The sequence below is a fragment of the Diceros bicornis genome, chromosome 13 (genome assembly GCF_020826845.1).
Source record: "Diceros bicornis minor isolate mBicDic1 chromosome 13, mDicBic1.mat.cur, whole genome shotgun sequence".
Lineage (NCBI taxonomy): Eukaryota > Metazoa > Chordata > Mammalia > Perissodactyla > Rhinocerotidae > Diceros > Diceros bicornis.
Window position 1 is genome coordinate 30,410,591 of NC_080752.1, and position 22,375 is coordinate 30,432,965.

General features: G+C 44.2%; 1 protein-coding gene across 4 annotated transcripts in view; it reads right to left on the reverse strand.

Annotated features, from left to right (window-relative positions):
* Positions 1-22,375, reverse strand: part of MTOR (mechanistic target of rapamycin kinase) — a 123,861-nt gene that overhangs the window by 40,506 nt on the left and 60,980 nt on the right. For all 4 annotated transcript variants that reach the window (XM_058552883.1, XM_058552882.1, XM_058552880.1 and 1 more), the window contains exons 29-30: positions 5,906-5,981; positions 2,358-2,497 (exon numbers count right to left, since the gene is read on the reverse strand). In XM_058552883.1, coding sequence (XP_058408866.1) covers positions 2,358-2,497; positions 5,906-5,981 — 216 coding nt within the window. The remainder of the gene's footprint in view (positions 1-2,357; positions 2,498-5,905; positions 5,982-22,375) is intronic.

Here is a 22,375-nt window from a genome sequence, read left to right on the forward strand (position 1 = left end):
AGATTGAAAAAAGAAAGCCTTCAGAGACAGAGGTTCCATATGCAGATCCAAGCACAGGGCACAGGCCTGCAGGACTCTCCCTTCTCTAGACAGTTCCTCGGACACCTGGTTTCAGGGGAACCTTAGGCTTTGGGTTGATCTGGCCCCCGAGGAGCTCTGGGGTTCTGGCATCATCTTTGTTCTGGAAGCTCAAACTTAATTCCTTTTCCCCTCTTACTTCCACATCTAATCAGTCTCCAAATCCTGTCAATGCTACCTCCTAAACACCTCTAGATCCAGCTTCTCTCCACCCCACTGCCCTCAACCTTCCCTCTTTGCCAACATCATCTCTCTCCCTGGGTGGCCTCTGAACTGGTCTTGCCATCTCCTCTCTGGCCTCCCTTCAATCCACTCCCTAATTTGCTCCTAAAAGGTTCTTTTTATAATGCAAACCCATCAATCATGGCCCTACAAATACTTGGATAACCTCTCAGTAGCTCTTAGGTTAAATCTAAGCTCCTAACTTGGTCTATAAGCCCCACTTCATCTGGCCCCTGCCTACCTCTCCTGCCTCACCTTTTACCTCTCTCACCTCACACCTGACCCCCCAGCCTTACTGAACTTTCGGAACCCTGAACAGACTGTGCTCACCCCTCCTCACTGTACAAGTTCAGGTGAGATATCACTTCGCCTTCCAGAACCTGCTAAGCCTGGATTAGGGCCCCTTCCAATTTCCCACAGCCCCCTGGGCTTCCCCTTTATAACTGTTATTACTCTGTATCACAGCAGCCTGGCCGTCTGCCCTGTAAGCTCTGGGAAGGCAGGGCCTGTGTCTGTCTTGTTCTTTGCTATGTCCTCAGGGCCTGGCACAGACACTGGCAATGAGTAAGTGCTCAATAATTACAGGTTGAATGAATGAACAGGGGGACCCTTAGTCTCAAGTCCAAGAGAAAGTTGTGATAATCTGCTCCTGGGGAGGTAGTATGGCATTTTAACTATTTAAAACTGTGGTTAAGCTATTTAACGACTGTAGTATGGCATTTTGTTTTAACTATTTTATTTTTTATTTATTTATTTTTTGTGAGGAAGATCAGCCCTGAGCTAACATCCATGCCAATCCTCCTCTTTTTGCTGAGGAAGACCGGCCCGAGCTAACATCTATTGCCCATCTTCCTCCTTTTTCTCCCCAAAGCCCAGTAGATAGTTGTATGTTGTAGTTGCACATCCCACTAGTTACTGTATGTGGGACGCGGCCTCAGCATGGCCTGACAAGCGATGCATTGATGCGCGCCCGGGATCCGAACCCGGGCTACCAGTAGTGGAGCACGTGCACTTAACCGCTAAGCCACGGGGCCGGCCCCCTTATTTTAACTATTTAAAAAAAACTGCACTTGATGCTGGAAAACAGAATGGGGACCATTTTTTCTTCAACATCCCCCAACAATTCCCCGAACCAAGAGCTAGGCAAGTGTTCGCAGGTAAGCATGACCGTGGCTTTTCCCTCTCCCCATTCTCCTTCACCTGTCTCCTGACCTTAGTCCTTTCAAAGTTGTCTGCTCACACCACTGTCACTGTACTCTCAGGCTTCACTAACTATCTGTAATGTGCTGGTCTCATCAACTTCACAGCGGAGGGAGGCCTTGTTTTCTGTCTTTCTTGTCCCTGGCGCCTGGCAGAGGGCTGGACATACAGTAAGCATTCATTCAGTGAAGCACCTGAAGAGAGTGGTCATTTGTTCTTCTTTCCTTTTTTTTTTTTTTTTTGTGAGGAGATCAGCCCTGTGCTAACATCCGCCAATCCTCCTCTTTTTTTGCTGAGGAAGACGGCCCTGGGCTAACATCTGTGCCCATCTTCCTCCACTTTATATGGGACGCTGCCACAGCATGGCTTGCCAAGCAGTGTGTCGGTGCGCGCCCGGGATCCGAACCAGCGAACCCCGGGCCGCCTCAGCGGAGCGTGCGCACTTAACCGCTTGCGCCACCGGGCCGGCCCCTGTTCTTCTTTCCTAACATCATTATCAAGAGCTAATAAAGAAAAAAATCAAGGTTGCAGAGTGAAAATATGAGGTTTTCATCAGTTGGTCAATGTCAAGAGGCAGATGGAAGGAGTAGGTGTAGATCCTAGGAGCACACCCAAGCCTGTCCTGTCCTAGAGCATCACAAAGTTGAAGTTAGAAAAAAAAAAAGAGCCTTTCTATTTAGCACTGACATAGAACAGAGAGAAAAAAACACCAAACTGATAGATTCCTGGGAAAATACCAAGTGAAACAGATATGAGAGTCTTAGGTAAGAACTCTGTTGGGGGAAGCCTTTCAAATCCAAACAGCAAAGAGATGATGTCTCTAGCAGCCACTCGGCCACCATCCTGATGCAGCTCACCATTCCCCCAAGGCCTCGAGGCAGCGCATGCGGCCCAGCATCAGCTCTGGGTCATCCTTGTTGGTGTCCATTTTCTTATCATAGGCTACAAGAGCATCCTCCCACTCATGCAGTTTCTCGTACCAGGTAGCCTGGATCTCCTGTCAAGTGGAGAAGAAAGAGGACTGTTGTGAGGCACAGAGAAAAAGGGGGCTCATTTTTAAATCCACACACTCTATTTCCTAAGGTGCTGTGTTGAATGAATGACACTTCACCTATCACAGTATGTCTTGGCTTTGATTGAAAAGAACTTCAGAATATCTGGAGATATGTTTGGTGGTGGTGGGAATGTCGATTCCTTGGCACACTGATGGAATGATCCTAGGATAATCTGAGAGCAGATGTCAGGCCATGCCTCTCTCCCCATCACTTCCTGCCCAGACACCGGGGTCACCACAACTCCAGCATGTGGGGATGTGAGGACAGGGGAAATCATTTGGGACAGCAGGAAGCCCTGACCAGAGCTCCTGCAAGGATGCCAAGGCCTCGATCTGCTGGAGTTCTGATGGTGGGCCACATGGCAGGGATGGCAGCTGCTTTCCTGATGGGACTGGAAAGACCAGGCCACATCTGCATATTTGCTGGAGGACAAGAACTCACTTTTTAAAAGCTCTTGATTCTCTGCACTTCAAAACGTATTTTTAAACTTTCAGGAAATAATTTAAAATACAATATAACACTACCACTTCAAATTCTTTGGAAAACCTTCCCCCCCTTTTTCTAGAGTCTCCCATCCAATGTTCCCTCCTGCTCAGCGGCTGGCAGCTTTACCAGTGTCAGGGGCCAAAGGATGGATTCCATTACCCAAGCAGATGGTGTGCCACGCTGAAATTCAGCGTCGGCCACGTGAATAAGAAGTGCTGCAGTCTAGAAGGTGCAGACTCTGGCTCTCTAAGCGGTCAGGGGACTGTTTATGTCTCTGTCTGCCCTCCACCTGCCCCCTACCTCAGTTTGTCTTCTGGGCTTCTTCTTCACCAGCTTGGTAAACGACTATTTCTCTACCAGGCCAGGGTAGTGGCTCTCCAGGGATTTCTTTAACAACACTATGATTCTGCAGTGGAATTTGTATGATACCATGCAGGGCCCACATTAGTTTCCCCCATTACCCACCTCTCCTTTCTAAATGAAACTGATATTTGAGCAGTATATACACTAACAGCTACTCTGCTAAGCTGTCTGAAAGGATCTTTTCTTCTTGAACCTCTGTAAGGAGATCACTTCTATTTTAGGTTGTTAGCTTGTACCTACCTCTCCTCATTCGTTTTCAGTGGAGCCAAGCCCCTCTGCTGCCCCCGCACTACTGCTGCTGCCACAATAGTCTTTTCCCCAATGTCAGTTACAGTGGGGTTTGCCAAAATGGGTATATCTGGCTTCATGGAAGGTAAAACCACCTAAGCTTCATTTTCCAAGCCTGTGTAGAATAATACCTCTCTAAGATAAAACTTAGAAAAGAAGGACTGCAAAGAGAGTATAAAATTAAAAAGTCTAGGGCCGGCCCCGTGGCTTAGCGGTTAAGTGCGCACGCTCCGATACTGGCAGCCTGGGTTTGGATCCCGGGCGCGCACCGTTGCACTGCTTCTCTGGGTGTGCTGAGGCCGTGTCCCACATATAGCAACTAGAAGGATGTGCAGCTATGACCTACAACTATCTGCTGGGGCTTTGGGTGAAAAAAAGGAGGAGGATTGGCAATAGATGTTAGCTCAGAGCCGGTCTTCCTCAGCAAAAAGAGGAGGATTAGCACGGATGTTAGCTCAGGGCTGATCTTCTTCACAAAAAAAAAAAAAAAAGAAAGAAAGAAAAGAAAAAAACATAAAAATAAAAAGTCACATTGGTAAATTTCCCATTTTGAATTTCTATATTGGGTGGAAAAGAGAAAAGGCGCTAATGACTAATGTATGGCATACACTCAGTATGAACAAGCAGAAAGCAGAGGCAGCAGCATATGGAGCAGGTCAGGGAGGGGACAGGATATTTTGAATTGCAATAGATTGCAGAAACTGTAAGATTTAAGCAATGAATCACACAAAATTCTAATGAGATTGCTGTTACATAAATTGTGCTGAGAAAGCACAGGCTCTGCCAAAAAAAGCAAACCATTGTCAAGCTTAATATGATTCAGCTACCTAAATATAACAGAAAATCCACCATGGGTTTAGCAATAATCCTGGAGCTAATGGCCACCTTTAGAACTTGGAGATGGAGGAACTTTCATTTAAGGTTGGCACGCTGAGCCACTAGGGTAGAAACTATCTGTTGGCAGATCACCTGAATACCAGATGTTTGTGGAATCCTTGTTTCGATTGGCACTCACTGCGGTCTACAGCTCTGAGGATATCAAAGGAGAGGACATCTTTGCCTGGGTGGACTGTATTAAGTGCCCTCTCTGCCGACTTTCTTCCCTCTGCAAACAAGGATTGTGGCAAAGATGGACAAGACATAGTCCCTTCTGTTTTGTCATCTGAAGAGGTGCCTTCTTAGTCTAGTTACAGATAGGTGCTCAAGATGCCAAAATATTCTCTTAAAAGTTTCAGTCCAATTTACTAGCCGTTGTGTGAGGCAAAAGCCTGTGAAGTAGTCACAATTTTCTTCACTCTAACACACTGGGCTCTTCATTAAGGCAAACCAGAGTAAGTGACCCACACAACTAATAAAAGGTTCCTCATCAAATATATGGACCCAGAACTTCTTGACCTTCCAGGAAGTCAACGCTAAGCTGAGTAAGTCAATGCTTTATATATGGTTAGGAAGTTACCAAAACACCCTCCCAGGACCATAGAGAGTAATGGAAACATTTTAATATTAGTAGGGCAAAGATGGCAGGAGAGAAGCAGCTACATAAGCAATAATGAAATGGAACAATCCCTCAATATCAGGTAAAAATTATAGTATATTTTTCCTGGAGAACTGGCTGTGATTTTTTCTGAAGTATGTACTGAGTGTTAACTGTGGGCCAGTGGCAATGCTAGATACCACAGACGACACAATGATAACTCAGGTCAGGGTGAAACAGCTGGGCTCTGATGCCCGACTGCCCAGGTTCCAGCCCTGGTTCTGTCATTTCTTCACCCTCTCAGTTTAGGCGAGGTAGTTATTCTGTTGGGACCATAGTCTCCTCACCTGTAAAATGGGATAACAACAGTACCTATTCATAGGGTTGTTGTAAGGATTTAATGAGATGAAGTATATAGAGCACTTAGGAAAGGGCTAGGCACATGCTAAGAGTTTGATATATACCAGATTTATATAGATTTATTTATAAATATACATATAAATATACATATATTTATTATTTATAAATATAGATTCTGTCCTCATGATCTATGTTCAGTTTGAATACAGTCCAGATACTCTTTGTCTCCTTCATCCTTAAGATACAGGTAAGTCAGCATTAGACTGTTACCAATTGGGAGAAAAACAGAAAAGGAAAGTAACTTTCTCAAGGTCGTGGCCAAGTGCCTCCCTAGCCAGGTTACTACCTCTTGCTTTTCTAAAAGGAATGAGGCACTTACCAGCTCTCCAAAGTGTTTCATGGCATATTCTAACACCCCGGCAGCTGCCTCTGGCTGCTGTAGCTTATTATTAATGCTGGGAAAACAAAAGGAAGAGGTGTTACACTCAACATGTCAGAGGGTAGGAGGTAGGGGGTCATTTGTGGGCAGACGGCTCACCAGTATGTTGGGGACAATGTCTTACAGATGCACAAAGAGCACGAATTATCTTTTTCCACCCAGAAAGCTCAACTTGAATGATTTCATCTGAGGAATGGATTCATCTTGATCCCATACTCCTAATTTTGAGGGGGCAACAGTTGGTAGACAGGAAGCCTTGCTTGCTCTGGGGCCGTTCCTCCAACCAGCACAGACTAGTTTCCTCTCAAATTTGTAAGTCAGGCAGCACACGTCTGTTGTTTAAGAACTAGAAACCTTAGATCCAAAATAACCCCTGTTGTAGAGCACAACCAGATGAGACACCTCTGAGCTTTTAACTCTTACTTCCTCTCATCAGTCGCCTTCACTAATAAGAATAACCAAAACAAATAAAAATCATCAGGCTCTGTGGGTGACACAGAAGTGGCACTGAGGCTGGGTCATCCATGTCAATGACAGAGAATCCCAGGGAGTGTGGCTGTGTAACCATCTTGCCTGCTCGACTCAAAGAGACCATCTCCTTCAAATTCAGATGCCTCCTTAGACCCTCCTCAAGGACCACCCCTTACTCTGCAGCAGGTTGTGAAGGGACTACATCCAGAGTTACCTGCCCAGTCTCTCTGGCGGAGAGATGCTTTTCACTAACAATACGCTACATTGCTGATGTCATCTGCGGGGAGTATGTGGCCACTTGGGGCTGCAGGATTGTAACTGTACTGGGGCAGTGAGGCAGTAACACTGGAAGGCCTGGGACCTGGAGGCGGTTTGTAAGACAGGCTGCAAAGAGGTCCTGAGAGTAGGAGAGCTGTGGGGATTAGACCATTGTTCCAATAGGAACTTATGTGAACATGAGGGAAAACAGCAACTAACCCAACACTAGGCAGAAGCTTCAGTTAGGGAAGGAAGGAAAAGAGGGAGGGAACAGGCTTGAGAAAGTCACAAGACAACAACAATTATATCTGCTTATAGGTAGGGAGCAAAATGTGACAGACCAGCTTGGGAGTCTAGACTGGTTTAACGAGCAAGGATCCAGTTTACTGCCCTGAGTACAAACTGTCTACTTGACTAGAATTAATTTTTAAGTGGTTTTTGGAAATTCTAGGATTTGGGTTCAATGTGGTAGTATGGCAAGAGATTGCTGTTATAAATATTATTTTTAAGAACTCAAATTCCACCACATTTCTTCTAATAAAACCAAGAGGGAACTGCCCAGAAATCTGATGAACTAGAGAAGTGAACATTTGTGAAAGTAATAATCTAATGCTTCACGTTTACAAAGCACTTTTCAAATCATCTTCCTAGCCTATCACTCCTTTGACCTCACATAACCCTGAGAGAGTGGGAAGGGCAGGTGTTATCAGTCCCGTTTTACTTTTGAGGAAACTAAGGCCCACAAGGGCAGTGATCTTCCCCAAGGCCCATGATGAATGGAGATAGTCCTCATGTGACCTGGAGCAGTCTTACGTCTCTTCTTTGTTAAGGCAGGTGGGGGATGGAGAGCTTCAGATTTGGAGTCAGAAGACCTGGATTTAAATTTCTGGAGGTCCAGTTCCGCTACTTACAAGCTGTGTGATCATAAACAAGTCATCTTTTTTGAGTTTTAAATTTCTCATCTATAAAATGGGGCTAATACTACTTCTTTGACAGGGTTCTTTAGGGGATTAAATGAAATAACGGATATGAAATTGCCAAGCAGGTCCTTATAAATGCTTCTTCCCTCATTTGTTTTTGTCCAAGGACAGAAGTTGCTAGAAACATAGTTATATGCTTGTGTACAGAAAAAACACATCTAAGCCTGAGACTTGAGACAGCACTAGGAAATCATCAATGCAAGTTCCAAACTCATCCTGAACAGGACTATTCAAGTCGCGTGCCCAAGCTCTAGGCTCTAGGCTCTGCAACCAGAGGTGAAAGTCACCATACACCTATCCCTCCCTCTTCTCTATCTATAGGCGTAGATAGGCAACCTCATGGTAGATCTCTTGAGTGGACCCACTTGTGCTTCTTATTTATTTATTTTCCCCCCAAAGCCCCAGTAGATAGTTGTATGTCATAGCTGCACATCCTTCTAGTTGCTGTATGTGGGACGCGGCCTCAGCATGGCCAGAGAAGCGGTGCGTCGGTGCGCGCCCGGGATCCAAACCTGGGCCGCCAGCAGCGCAGTGCGCGCACTCAACGGCTAAGCCACGGGGTCGGCCCAGCCCACTTGTGCTTCTGTGCTCGTCCTAAGCAAAGCAATGAGCTAGAATGTTCTCCATTGAGTCAGTCTGCTGCAGAACTTAGAAATGTTTTTAATTTCACAGTGAAGCCATAACATCATGGTTTCCTTTAGGAAGCCCTATTAGAGTTTTTCCAAGCTGAGAATGGAAAGCCAAGTCCAAAGGGACTAACTCCACTGCAGGTTCATTGTGAAGCAGTTCCCCATTCCTTCTGGCCCCCTAAGTCAGGTTCTCGACTTTGAGGCTCGCTCATGCGGGGCTGGGTAAACTGTATTAATAATTAATATTACTGGGTACAGATTTGTGATTGTCTAGTTCCTCGAACCCAAATAAAGATTTTTGAACGATAAGACAGGAAAAAAGCAAGCCAGTAAATATTCTATATATTATGATATATTATAATCAAATATGTAACATACCATATATAAATATATATAATTATATATTCTATATCTTATTTTTAGTCCTAACATGAACTACTGGGATGGCCCTGGTAGGAATAAACTGTTCTGATGAGGAAGATAAGGTGTTCTTTGCCTGAAAAGATGTTAACCCTAAGAATCAGACATGAAAATCCAAGAGTTCTAATAAATGTCTTCCAATCTTGTGTTCTGGAACAAATTATAAACATTACCACAGCTTGCCTGACTCTGGGGATAAAGCAACACAAAAATAGGCAAAAGCTTCTTCTCACACCACTCTCCCACTTATTATGCATAAAAAGAAGAGTTTTACAACAAACTGATCAAAATAAGGAAGAAGTGACTAGAGACCTCAGAGGAGAAATACAAATTTTACCTTAATATTGCTATGGCTTTGACATACCTCCTCTAAAGACAGACTGACATAGTTTTGCAAAGCTAAAAAGAAAACTCATCATAGGGTCCCATCTCCTTTAGAAGAAAGTCCATAAAAGGCATCTGCATAACACTTCCCACTTGGATGTGTGTGGAGGCAGGCAAGAATGCAGACAGAACCCAGTGGGAAGGAAGGAGAGGGAGTGGGCTCACTGGGGGATCTACTGACCAGGCCTTTAGCAACTGCCACGAAAACTGGGGATGTACCTTGAGATTCACGATAAGCTCTTGTCCAACAGTAAGGACAATCACTGAAAAATTACACTGTTGACTAAATGGACTAAAACATACTCATGAAAAATGAATGGGATCAGTCTGAAGAAGGGTCCCTTTCAAATACTACATTCTTGGCCTCTGATTTGAGGACCTGAATGAAAGGAGATTGTACACCCTTACTTTCAATTGTTCAGAGTACAGATTTGAAGTTAACTAGCTGCTATCACCTGTTTATTCTTTTGTCCTCCCTGTTTTCATTTTATTTTCCAATAGAGCTTTCTCCTTAAGCTACAATGCTCTTCTGTCCCTCTGTGGAGTCTCCCATGCATGCCTACAAGGCTGCTGGAGAACACAACTGCAGATGTAGAGGTTCTAGAGAGGTAAGTGGACAAAACTCTTGGTGATCAAGAGAGTCTGTTTCTTGTTTGGGACCTTCAACTTCTTCTCTTTCCTCCATGACTTCTGGCATTCTATCATGGGAGGCAATGTATTATAACAACAACAAAAAGATATCTAAATTTATTGAGCGCTCATTTGATGTGCCAGGCACTGTGCTTACTGCTTAAATGTGTTATCTCCACCCTATGAAGCAGATGATATTATTAATATTTCCATTTTATATATGAAGAAACAGTGGCCCAGTAGGGCTGTGGATGTCATCCTTGCCCTTAAAAATTGTACCATTTAAAACAATCTTAAGTAATAGCTAAGAGTACACTGTAAGCTCTGCAAGGGGAGGGGCAGTGTCTCAGCGTCAGCAGGCACCCAGTAAAATGAATGAATGAAGCACTGGATGGGACTCGCTCTAATTCCCATGCAGGAGAAAGGAGCCCTACCGTGCCTTCATTTCAACTTCCTCACTGATCCTGTGGCTGACACTCCCCTCTGACCCCTAAGTCCCATCCCCTATTTCTTATTTCCTTTCAGAAGCTACTGATTCACCTTTGATCCTCCTAACACAACAGTCAGCCATGCTGCCAGCGGGCTTTTCCGAGGCAGCTTGTTCAAGGCTGCCAGGCCTACAGACAGAGCCCAGGTCACAAAGGATGGGATAAATAAGCCTTCATGGAAGCTCAGTAGTTCCTAGCTTAAGTCCCCAGTCTCTTGCCTACTTGGGTGACACGAGGGTGTCCTTAGAAATATTCCCCTTTTAAACTCAGATGTGATTTTATGAGACTGCAGGGAGAGACTGTATGTTTGGCTCATGTGAAGAAATTACCTTTGCTCAAAAGCTCCCTTAATGAGGAACTCTTATTTTATGGGGCAGCTGGGAGTTTTCTACAGCCTGTTCTATAAACGCTCCCTTGTGTGCCCCTCAGTCTTTCCCAATTAATGCTGGAGGCTTATAAAGGGCAAACTGTTCAAAGCCGCCGCCCAACAGCAGAGTGCTTAACAACACAAACCAGACCCTGCTGACATTGGTCTGGTTAAAAAGAGCTGACAACACACAAGCTTAGAGAGAATAAGGTTTAGGCAGCAACGTGCCCACGACAACAGTGTGCAGAAATGACAGGTTGACCAGATTTCCCGTCTCCTCTCCATGCGCAGAGGCCAGAGGGAAAGGAGAGCTGTGTCACAAGAACTTTCTAAGCTGGTGGATACCGATTCCTGCTGCTGTCTCAACATGGGTAGAGAGGGGTTATTTGTACTCGACTCTGTTTTCCCAGTGAGAACATCCAGTTGAGATTTTCTATAGTTGTGAATCTATAGGGCCAACAGGAAGTGCCTATCCACATAATAAAACTCAGAGCCCACAAAGGAACCCGGTGTTAGAGAGACCGTGAAGAGAGACAGACAGGAAAACACACTGAATTGAGATATAAAAAGAGGAAAAATACAGACATAATCACTCATTCATTCCCCACCTCCCCTCCCCCAGCCCAAGATTTAATTTTTATTAAAAGAAGCTGAGTTGAAGAGCTTGAAACTGGGAAAATTCTTGGCAATTGAGGGAAACACTTTCTAGGGTTGAGCAGAATTAATCAACACAGATAAGAAATTGCCTCAATGCCTTCCATACCAAACAGATTACACCAGGCATCTTTTCTCCCTACCATCTGAAAATCTCTTTCCAGAAGTAGGGAAAGTGTGTAAGCTGAGTACGTGACTCAGATGTGAAGGAAGTTCTCGTTGCCTTGGCAGATTCCCCGTCAAGAGTGATGCTGAGAAGCTAGCGTGGGAGCGGGACCTATTTACTTCTCCACGACTCTCCCTTTCGAGCTTCTCCTCAGTGCTTTTCAGACACAGGTGGTGACCAGTTTCACTGAGGATGAGACTGACAGAAAGGGTCGGTCATCAACTGTTCAAGGTCTTCATGCTGACCCACAGCAAAGCAATAAGAGAGTCTCCAGCTTGGCATCCAAATGCCACTCCTACCACCTGAAGAGAAACCTGAAGAACTCTTGTTTCCTGAAGGGTTTTCTAGGACTTCTGGCTTCTGGACTGATGTCAAATCCAAAGTAATGTGGCCTGCTAATTCCTTCTTGTATGGCTCATTTGGTTCTCATTTCTTAGTCTTGGCGCCTTGGTGACCTTCAGCTATTAAGAGCAAGGTGATGCAGGACTGTTCAACACAAAGCCCGAGCCTGTCCGAGAGTCAGTCAAATGAGGAGCATCTGCAGTCACATCTGGGGGACCGCTTAGGCTTTCCGAGTGCTCCCATCAGGAATTTATGAGGATGATATACACTCTTCCCAAATGGCTCTGGGCCTTCTCTCTCCTGTCTATTTCTAGTGCATACCACAGTCTGCGTTTTATTTGGTTCCCTGTCAACTAAGAATTCTCTGAATTCCCTTGGCACTAGGCTGGTGACACATGCAACACAGCTGACGGGACCTCGGCAGGTCTGACTGAGGAGCTCCCGAGCAGCCAAGATGGGGCTAAGCTGGACACTGCTTCAGGTCCTTAGCACTATATCAAGCAGTTTTTCTTGTTTCTCTTATAGAGTGGTAACTGCTTCCCATCACCCCATCATTTCTCCCAGCACTGAGACTTCGCTCTGTGCCCAACGTATGATTAAAGACAAAATGGCTTGATTCCCACACAGAACCAGGAAGATTTGGGGTTGGCTGGGCCCTGATGTCTTAATCATGCAGATACCTTGGGACTCAGGGAGCAGCAAATGGCCTGGGAAACTCAAGGATGCAACAGTCTCTTTTTGAATAGGGTAATTTAAAAGTAAAACCACAGTAATGAAGACAGAAAGCAACGTGAGATGATCTGAGATGTGACATGGAGAAAGGTGGTGAGGGGCAGTTTACACACAGGCAGCAGGGAAAGCGAGGGGGGACCGGCAGGCCTTAGAGTTACCCACTCTAGGGAAAGCCAGGGTCAGGTGATGAAAAGCACCCCTGGGTCTCGCAGGGGCAGACTTTCCTTTCTTGCTTCAGGAACTTAGGAAAAGTAACTTTACTTTTTTGTACATATTACAAAAGAGAAGGCTGGCCTCATTAGAAGGTGTCAAAGCTGGGATATTCAGTGTCCTTGGAGCTCTCGGGGACCTAAGGCACCAAGGTAAAAAAGATTTGGTGCAAGAGAGGTGGCACGCCTTGGACGAACAAATGGACGATCAAAATGGGTTCCTGACTTGCAGTCCAGAGAGGCCTGAGGGGAGAGAGCTCTTACTGTGTCTTCACCCCTTCTTTTGTCTGGTCACAGTTTAAATGGTATGTCTGTCACAATTGCTAGAGGACATGTAACTCTGTATGTGAGAAAGTGGGGGCGCTTAACAATAAAAAAGATAGAATGCTAACAGGTGTGTAGATTAGGGAAAGGGAGACAAAAAAATTCTCTCTTCATGATTGGTAGGGGAAGTATATCTTTTTTGTTTAAGAAAAATTTGGGGGAGGGAAGCTCACCACAATATAATCACCTTTCCAAAATATGATTTTAACCTGTGCATATTCTGTATAAATAAATACATATTTTATACATAGTGGTGACCAGAGTATTCATATAATTTTGTATTATGCTTTTTCATATAACATAGGCAACTCCCACTTTTTCCAGAGTCTTCATAAACACTTGTAATGGCTGCATAATCATTTCATCCTGCTGCTAGATCCCATGTATGAACCAGTCGGTGGGCGTACCCTCTTGGCTGGTTGACAGCAGCACTTGTCAGATTACCAGGCCCCCAGGAATGCTGCTTAGGAGCTCACCTTCAGCACTCTATGCTCACTAAGTGATCTGTCCTGGAGAAGTCTGCAAAGCCGGCTCTGGGAATCAGAGTGCCCATCCCCTGAGGATGGACAGTGCTCAGCGATAAGCCTGGTAAGCTGTTCCATTTGACACATCACCACCAGGACCTCCTGGCTGGACATGGGGCCAGGTGCCCTAGCACAGCCCTGCATAAGGCACTGAGAGGCTGCAGAGCCCCAGAGAGTCTAAGTACAAGATTTGTGCTGGCCTTCCAACTCAGGGGCCTGTCAGAGGCGTGTTGTAAAAATGATGAATGGCTGTCGCATTTCCAGGGCTCTGGCTGATTTAGGAAGCTATTGGCAGGCACATCACTCCCAGCATGTCAGCTAGTTAATTACTTCCAACTTTATCTTTCTTGTCAACACTTCTTGACAAATTGGCCATTATCTTTTTATTCTACAACAATGAGCACTGCTACTTTTCTGGTGACGCCTGGAGGTTTTTCTCCTCCTTTCCGCTTCTTCATATCCAAAGCGAAATGAAGAGCTCTGAGAGAGACGATTAGAAAGAAGCTGTCAGGGAAAGGAAGGTGAAAAGGAACAAATCGGGGGGGAGGGCTGACAGACTGACTCCAAAGCTGATTTTCAACTGCCTTGACTCAAAGCAGAGTTGATATTTTGGGTAAAATTCTGACTTCTTGGCTTCTCACTGTTCAAGAGCTCTGACTCAGTCTATTATGTGGATGAATTTGGGAAACAAAAATTAAATTAAAAAGCTGGCAACTAGTGATTTGGCAGCTTGAACTCTCCACACTTAATTGTATAAGCAGATGTGAGCTGGCCTTCTACTCCATTAAGGAGTTAGGCCACATTGTAGAAATACTGATGCCCATTCTGAGATTAGGGAAAAGAAAAAAATATGCCTACTTTCTTGGTAAGGAAAAACTGACAGAAGAGGACCATGACACACACTAATTGGATTACTAAGATTCATAGCCAATGAGATATCCAAAAGAATTTGGGGAGACCAGTGGTGTCACCACTGATACATTTCATCATCACTGGGACACACTGTGTCAGAGGTAGCCATGGAGCAGAACCCAACACCTACTATATTGCATCAGCTCTAAGACGCACACTTTTTTCACACTTGAACATCTCCGAAATCATGATACAGGGTACAATTTAAGGTTCCAGAGCACTGTGCTACAGTTTCATCGCCAGCAGTTTGTTTCCCCTCCCACAGTGATACATAAAAATCAGAAGCAGCTTCTCTAACTCGCCATAAGGGTGGTGTCATTAACTCGAGGTGTTCCCGAGGATGAGCTAGATGCAGTGGCAGAGCAGAGGTTTACTACTGAACCACAGCACGCTTCTCCCCTTAGAATGGTCTTGAGCTGCAAGGAAAGACCTTCTGTCCTTTTGGTCAGCTTTAGGAGAAACCCCAGGACTCTTCCCTTTGTACAGCTCCTCACCGATGCACCGAAAAAGCAGCTTTCCTTGGGGTTTGTAAGACGCTCTATAAAGGCAAGCTGTTGTACAGTGAACCTGCAGGAAGTCTTCAGAGCAGCCAGAAGTAAAGTTACGCTCTACCGGTGATTCATGAGAGAACTGACCCTTGGGTATGGCTGGATGTAAAAGGACATTAAACAAAGATGGGGCTAAGAATGAAAGATACAATCTGTGCTTGTGCTCTGGCCACACAGAGGTTTCCTCTGTCCACCCACTCTGTGCTGCTTGGAGCTTTTCTACAAGGGGGTACAGATTCCTAGAGGTACAACTGGCACTTCTGAAGTCAGCATGAGCCCAGAGGTTTGGAATGTGCTTTTGCTGAGAAGTGAGGAGCTATGAGCAAATCCTCACCCCTCTGGATGGAGTATTTTTTCTTCTAGCAGAGGTGGGGGAACAGAACAAGACAGTGTACCTTTTCAGAAGCCAGGAAACAACTGTAAAAGCAGGACTCATACTTCCAAGCAACACAAAAGTGACACTTTGGGAACATGTGTTTAGAATTAAAGACACAGAGTGGGGTTTGTTTGCCCATCAAGCCCTCTGCCTGAAGACTGTACAGCTCAGTCACCCTTACCATAATTGGTGCTCAAGAACAACTGGTTCAATTTTTCTAACACTGTCAAAGAGTTACAGGCCTCTTTTCCTATTAGTGCTGCCCAAGTCAGGGTGGCAGAGGTCCGGCCCACAGGGAAGCTCTGCAGCCCCAGGGTGGCTGCACATGGACTTGTGATCTTTCCTGCATCCCCAACGGGGTCTTGTCTCTGGCTAAGACTGATTTTCTGCAATTGCAATGTAATGGTCATTTTATTCCTCTTTGGGGACAGACAAGACTTGTTAGGTTCCTGAATAAATTATGGAGAATACAGTAGCCCAGAGAGGTGGCTGTTTTTATGGGAACATGTTACTTTCTTTGGTTTCTCCTCAACATTAGCTGCTGCGTGTGGCCGCTCCGGCTGTGCTGAAGGTTAACTGACAGGCCAATGCAGGCTGAAGTAATCAGATACACGATTTACACAGGCCTCTGGAATAAACAGGAGGGGGACAAAACCCTACCCCAAATGCTCTGTGGTCCTCTCGCTGATCTTTGTATGTAAAGAAAGATGGGTGAGACACAAATCAATCGTTTCCAGGGATACAAAGTGATTATACAATAAGGATGCTACCTCAAGTTACTGATTAAAAAAAGAAGGTGGCTTTTTTTAAGGTGGCCCAGTGGCTTAGTGGTTAAGTTTGCATGCTCCACTTCGGCGGCCTGGGGTTCATGGGTTCGGATCCTGTGCACGGACCTACACACTGCTCACCGAGCCATGCTGTAGTGGCATCCCATATAAAGTAGAGGAAGACTAGCACGGGTGTTAGCTCAGGGCCAATCTTCCTCAAGCAAAAAAAAAAAAAAAAAAAGAAAAAGAAAGTTGAACCAGATGATCTCAACACTTCCAGGTCTCACTTTTTTGATACTATGACTAAGACCTACAGAAGAAGAATGGACCTAAAGCAGAAGAGAGAATGCAGTGCCCTGTGATGAACTTTCCATGATAAAATAGTGGCAATGACCATGGAGAGAGACTCTGAGTCTCCACAACAGATGTTTCTTTAAGGGAAGAGAATTGTCTGTTGGGAATTCATTTCACAAGTTCCAATTATGTATGTCTTTCATCTTGGGCTCTGTGCTAAGTGCTAGAGCTATTGTGGTAAGACAGACAAAGGTCTTTGCTTTCACAGAGCTTATAGATGAGTGAAGTAAATAGTCAAAAAACAGACAAACTGAAATAAGTGCTGTGCAGGTAAACACCATGAAGAAAACAGGGCACTTATCGAATAACATGGGGGACTTATTTCAGATTCACGTGGGCAGGGAAGGTTTTTCTGATGAAACGATAATCGCATACTACTTAAATACTGCTGCTGGATATTAACTATGTGTCAGACACTATTCCAAGTGTTTTATGTGCATTATCTATGTTTAAATAGATTTCCTAGTTGAAGTATAACACATATTTAGCAAAGTATACACCTGAATGTACAGCTTGATAAATTATCTCAAAGTGAAGATACCCTTGTAACTACCACCCAGACCAAGAAACAGAACAACACACTTCCAGTATTCCAAAAGTACTCGAGTCTGCTCCTAACCACAGCTCCTTTCCTCATCCCCAGAGGTAACAACTGTCTGACTTCTGACACAATTGGTTAGTTTTGCCAGGTTTTGAACTCCATACAAACACTCAACATTATGTTTGTGAGATATATCCATGTTGTTGCATGCCACAGTAGTTTTTTCTTTTTACTGCTGAATAGCATTTCACTGTATGAATATACCACAATTTATCCATCTTACTGTTGATGGGTAGTTAGGTTGTTTTCAGTTTTTGGCTGAGTGGTGTTACTGTGAACATTCTTGTACGTGTCTTTGGTATATGTGTGCTCACGTTTCTGTTGGGAATATACCTAGAAGTAGAATTGACGGGTTACAGGGTATGTTCAACTTTAGAAGATACTGACAAATTGCTCTCCAAAGTGGTTTTACCAATTTACACTTCCAGCAGAAGTGTATGAAAATCCCAAATGCTCCACATCTTCGTCAATAATTGGCATTTTCAGTGTTTTCCATTTCAGCCATTTGGTTGGTGTATAGTGGCATTTTAATTTGAATTTCCATAATGACTAATGAGCTTAAGCAGTTTTTCAGGTGTTTATTGGCCTTTTGGATATCCTCTTTTAGGAACCTACTTAGTTCCTATTTTATGAATAGGAACTAAGTGCCTATTCACATCTCTTGCCAATCTTTTAATTGGCTACCTTTTTTTTTTTTGTTTGATAGGAGTTCTAGATATACAGTATACATGGAGGTATGTATTGGAGACATTGTCTTGCCTTTTCACTCTCTGTATGTTGTCTTCAAAAGGACAGAAACGACTCCTTTTATTGCATTTAATAATGTTTTCCTTTATGGTTAGTGTTTTTTGTATCTCGTTTAAGAAATCTTTGCTTATCCCAAGATGCTAAAGAGAATCTCCTATATTATATCTTATATAACCTTTAGTTTTACCTTTCACACTTAGAATTTAAATCTCGCTTGGACTTGAAGTTTTGCATATGGTGTGAGGTAAGGGTCAGAGCCTTTTCTCCCCCATAAGGCTATCTAGCTGACCCAGAAGAACTTATTGAAAAGAGTTTCTTTCCCTCACTGTTCTGTGGTGCTACCTTGTCATAAATCAAATGTTCATTTATGTGTGGGTCTGTTTCTGGACATACAATTCTGTTCCATTTATCTATTTGTCTATCCTTGTGCCATTACTACACTGCCTTACTTACTGTAGCTTTATGATAAATTTTGATTTCTAGTCGAGTAACTCCTCCAAATTTGTTTTTATTATTTAAAAATACCTTAGCTATTTTTAATCCTTTGCTTTATTTAACTTAATCCTCAGAAAAATCCTGTGAGGTAAAATAGTTATGACTTTTATCTCCATTTCACAGACTGGCAAACTCAGAGAAGCTAAGTAATTTGCCCAGGGTCATATAACTATCAAGTGATGGGAAGGGATTAGAACCCAGGTTTGTCTGATTCTAGACCCAAGTATTTAAAGTCCTTCATATACTGCCTCCTTAATCCTCAAGCCAGATGACTCCTTCAGGGCATTTAATATGAATGCATTACAATTTTAAGGAATTCTGATGTTCTAAACCACCCATTTCCAGTTAAAAATCTTGTTTCGCAACTACAAAAAGCCACTTTCCTGGTGAGACTCAGGAAAACAAAACAACAAGAGGTAAAAGCCTCTTGGATTCCTTCCACAGGCCCCTCTGTCTCCAGAATAACAATCACACCCCTCACCTGGACTCATGGGGTCCCTCAGGCCTGGCTCCCCTCCACCTCTCCAGCTTTAACTCTCACCACATTCCTCTCCCTTCTCGACTCCTAAGTCATGCTCAAGTACTCACATACTCCTACTAAGCCAAGATTTTTCACATAGCTGCACCCGTGCTCAGAATGCCCTTGTCCCACTCCTGGCTACTTCCTCCTTTTTCTGTAAAACCTGGGCATCAATTCACTTGAGAGGCCTTCCAGAACCTCATCTGAGTTGGGCACTCCTCCTCCTCTGTGTCCCCCATCCTAGCATGTCACACTGTCCTAGAGTTCAGCTGTCTGTCTCTCCACCTAGACTGGGAGACACTTGAGGCTGGGCTGGTACTGTCGCTATGTTCTGCAACTTGCATGGTGGCTAACAGAACAGATGTTTGCTACAAAGTCCTGAGAGAGATCAAAGACAGACTTTTTTTGCTCGGTGCTATGATTAAATAATAGACTCTAAGAGGGGGCCTGAGAGAAATGATTTCTAATACGTCCAGGACACACTCTTTGGTAGAAGTAGAAATTAGAAGGCTTGGGAAAGAGAGAGAAATACCTTCTGTGATGGACTTGGGCTTTCAGGTGAGATAGAACTAGGACTGAGTGAGAGAAGGGTCAGGTATTAAATGGCTATACACAGTTAGACAAGCTGTGACTCATTAAAAGACTTCAGAGGCGGGCCGGCCCGGTGGCGCAAGTGGTTAAGTGCGCACGTTCCGCTGCGGCGGCCCGGGGTTCGCCGGTTCGGATCCCGGGTGCGCACCGATGCACTGCTTGTTAAGCCATGCTGTGGCGGCGTCCCATATAAAGTAGAGGAAGATGGGCATGGATGTTAGCCCAGGGCCAGTCTTCCTCAGCAAAAAAGAGAAGGATTGGCATTGGATGTTAGCTCAGGGCTGGTCCTCCTCACCAAAAAAAAAAAAAAAAAAAAGACTTCAGAGGCACTAAAACAGTCCCATGAAGTACACAATTAAACTAACAACAAGGCAGGTTCCTCTGAGATGTAATCATTCAACAGACTGAGAGTCTGGTACTGAGGGTAGCTGTTCCTCTCCCTCACTGATTTTGAAAGCAATGGTTTAAGTGTAGGCAGGGGCAGGAATACACGAGAAAAGGAGGAGTCTCTCCAACGGGGACATTGTCAAGAAAATGAGACGTGACACTCCCTTTTGGGTGGAAGGAGAGCCCACCTCCAGGCCCTTCTCAGCTCTGTAATCCGCAGGCTGCTCAAGTGCTTCTAGTCCTTGGTGCCAGTCCAAGGCCGTGCCACCCAGACTGTAAAGTCTTTGAGAACTTCCAGGCTAAGTTAAAGCTCACTGGCTTTTCCCATTAAGAAAAGAAACTTTATTTTCACAAACATCTTTCCCAGCAGCACCAAGATGACCCTCTTTCACCACCAGCAAAATGGAGAAAAGGGAAAACTCTAAGGTGTCCAACCCAGGATTCCCACATTTTCTCAGTCAATTCTCATTTTTAAGGTTACTCTGTTCACTGAAGGGCAGAGAAAGGAAACCGCTCTAGTCCTCCAAATTCAGCCTTGTTTTCTCTACCGGCTTAGCTGTACTCAAAACAAGGGCTTATATTTCCTTCTTTTAGAAATTCAGAATCTATGACATCTTAGGGTTGTGGATATTTTGGAGGATAGATAACCTTCTGGCATGGGAAATACTCTTAATTAGCTATTTTTCTCAAAATTTTGGGAGGGTTTATTGACACTTGGGCAGCTTAGGCAATTTAAGAAAATCTTCAAACAAAAAAAAGCTTCTGTGTCCAATTTATGGCTTATGTTAGAAATAAGTTTCCAGAAAATAAGTGTCGGAGCATAGGCACTCATGCTAAAAGCTAGATGCTTCTGATCCAAACTCAGGAACCCCCTCCTACCTTTCCTGGAAAGGATTGCTCCATGGGTTGCAAATATGAATGACTGATTTATTTCCTGCCCAGATATGAAAATCTATTCATAATATTTTTCCTGTTTGGGCAGGGGAGGCGGCTACTGGGAAGAACAAACAAAAAGCTGGCTGGGAATCCATAAAGCTCCACTGTTTCATGATGCTTTCTCTACCTTGTCGCTACATGGGAGCTCCAAGACAGCAGGGTCACATGTGATGTTATATATGATTGTATGGCACACGGCACTTCCGAGGCACAGTTGCGGTTTAAGCTCAGTGTCACTGGATGGCCAAGAGATCATCTTGAAGATCCTCATGGAGTTGAGCAGACCCTGCTAAATGATTCTGTTGGATGCTGACAGTTGGGGCCAGGTTCTCATTAGCGAAATGAACTCCATGCAGCTAAGACTGTAGTGCCCAGCTGGGCTAGATACTTGCAAAAAGAGAGCAGGGACTGGCTGACAGTGCCAATTCTAAACAGACACTTTTGAGCAGAATGACAAGTTGCTATAGGGTGCCAGCAACATCCTCTCCCCTTAGTAGGTAAAGGAGACTAGGGAAGTGAGAAAACAAACCCTGAACCACTACTGCTTTTTGATATAGAGGGAAAAAAATGTGGTAACTCCAGCTGCCTGAACAGAAACGACTTTCTCAGCAGCTTTAGAAGCCTTGACTGGAAAAGGACTCTGGGGGATCATGGTAGGGAAGGAGGGTTGTCAGGCATCAGGCTTGTGTGTGAAGGACCCACACCAAATAGTAACAGCACGAGAGCTGCCTCGGCAGTTCCATAACATGGAAACAGCAAGAGTACGTTCCAAAGACAGAGTTATCATTTAAGGACCAAGGGACCTTTGCATATTTCTTAGTGAAAAGCTCATTTTAAAGATTTACGGTTTGCTGAAATCCCAGGTTTTTTCCATTTGTTTTCAAAGGAAGACTGTCCTTCAAATATAGTACATAAAAATTACAATATCCTCATTTTCAGGGACATATATCATATATAGAGAATAATTTCAGATTTGCAAACCAGATTGCATAGGAAGAGGGAAACATGACTCTAGATATGGATTCATTAGGTGATGGGGATTCTTTTCTCTCTGATTTAATATATTTTTCAAGTTTTGAACCATGGGCCAAGGATGGGCCTGTTCTCTGTTCTGCCTAAAGACTGACGGACGTGTGGGTGACCACCCCAGAACCATGTCCAGCACTCCTGAGTTTTCATCCCTGCTGTCATCTCTGACACCTCTTCGCCAAATGTCAACTGTGAGAAGCTAATACTGGCCCACTCTTTGTTGAAGGAGAAAGTATGTTAAAAAAAGTCAACTGAGCAAATCCTGTGGATACAAACAACAAAGTCTTTTTTTGCTTCTTAAGAGATTTACTCTATCCTTCTATTTCTAGAGCTGTTTTAAGTTGGAAATTTTCAAATGTGAGCTAGTGTTAGATCCAGGTTGAATGAGGGTTTTATAAAACAATGAATGATGATCAGAGAAAGAAATAACCAAGCCTTGTTAAAAGCACATTCAGCAAGATGTCAAAATATACCAGATTCTCGTATAAATAGCACCGATTACATTAACAGGTCTCCCTCAGTGAGTAGAGTCTTATTCCCAACGCTCTTTGCCTAGCTTATGCTCACTC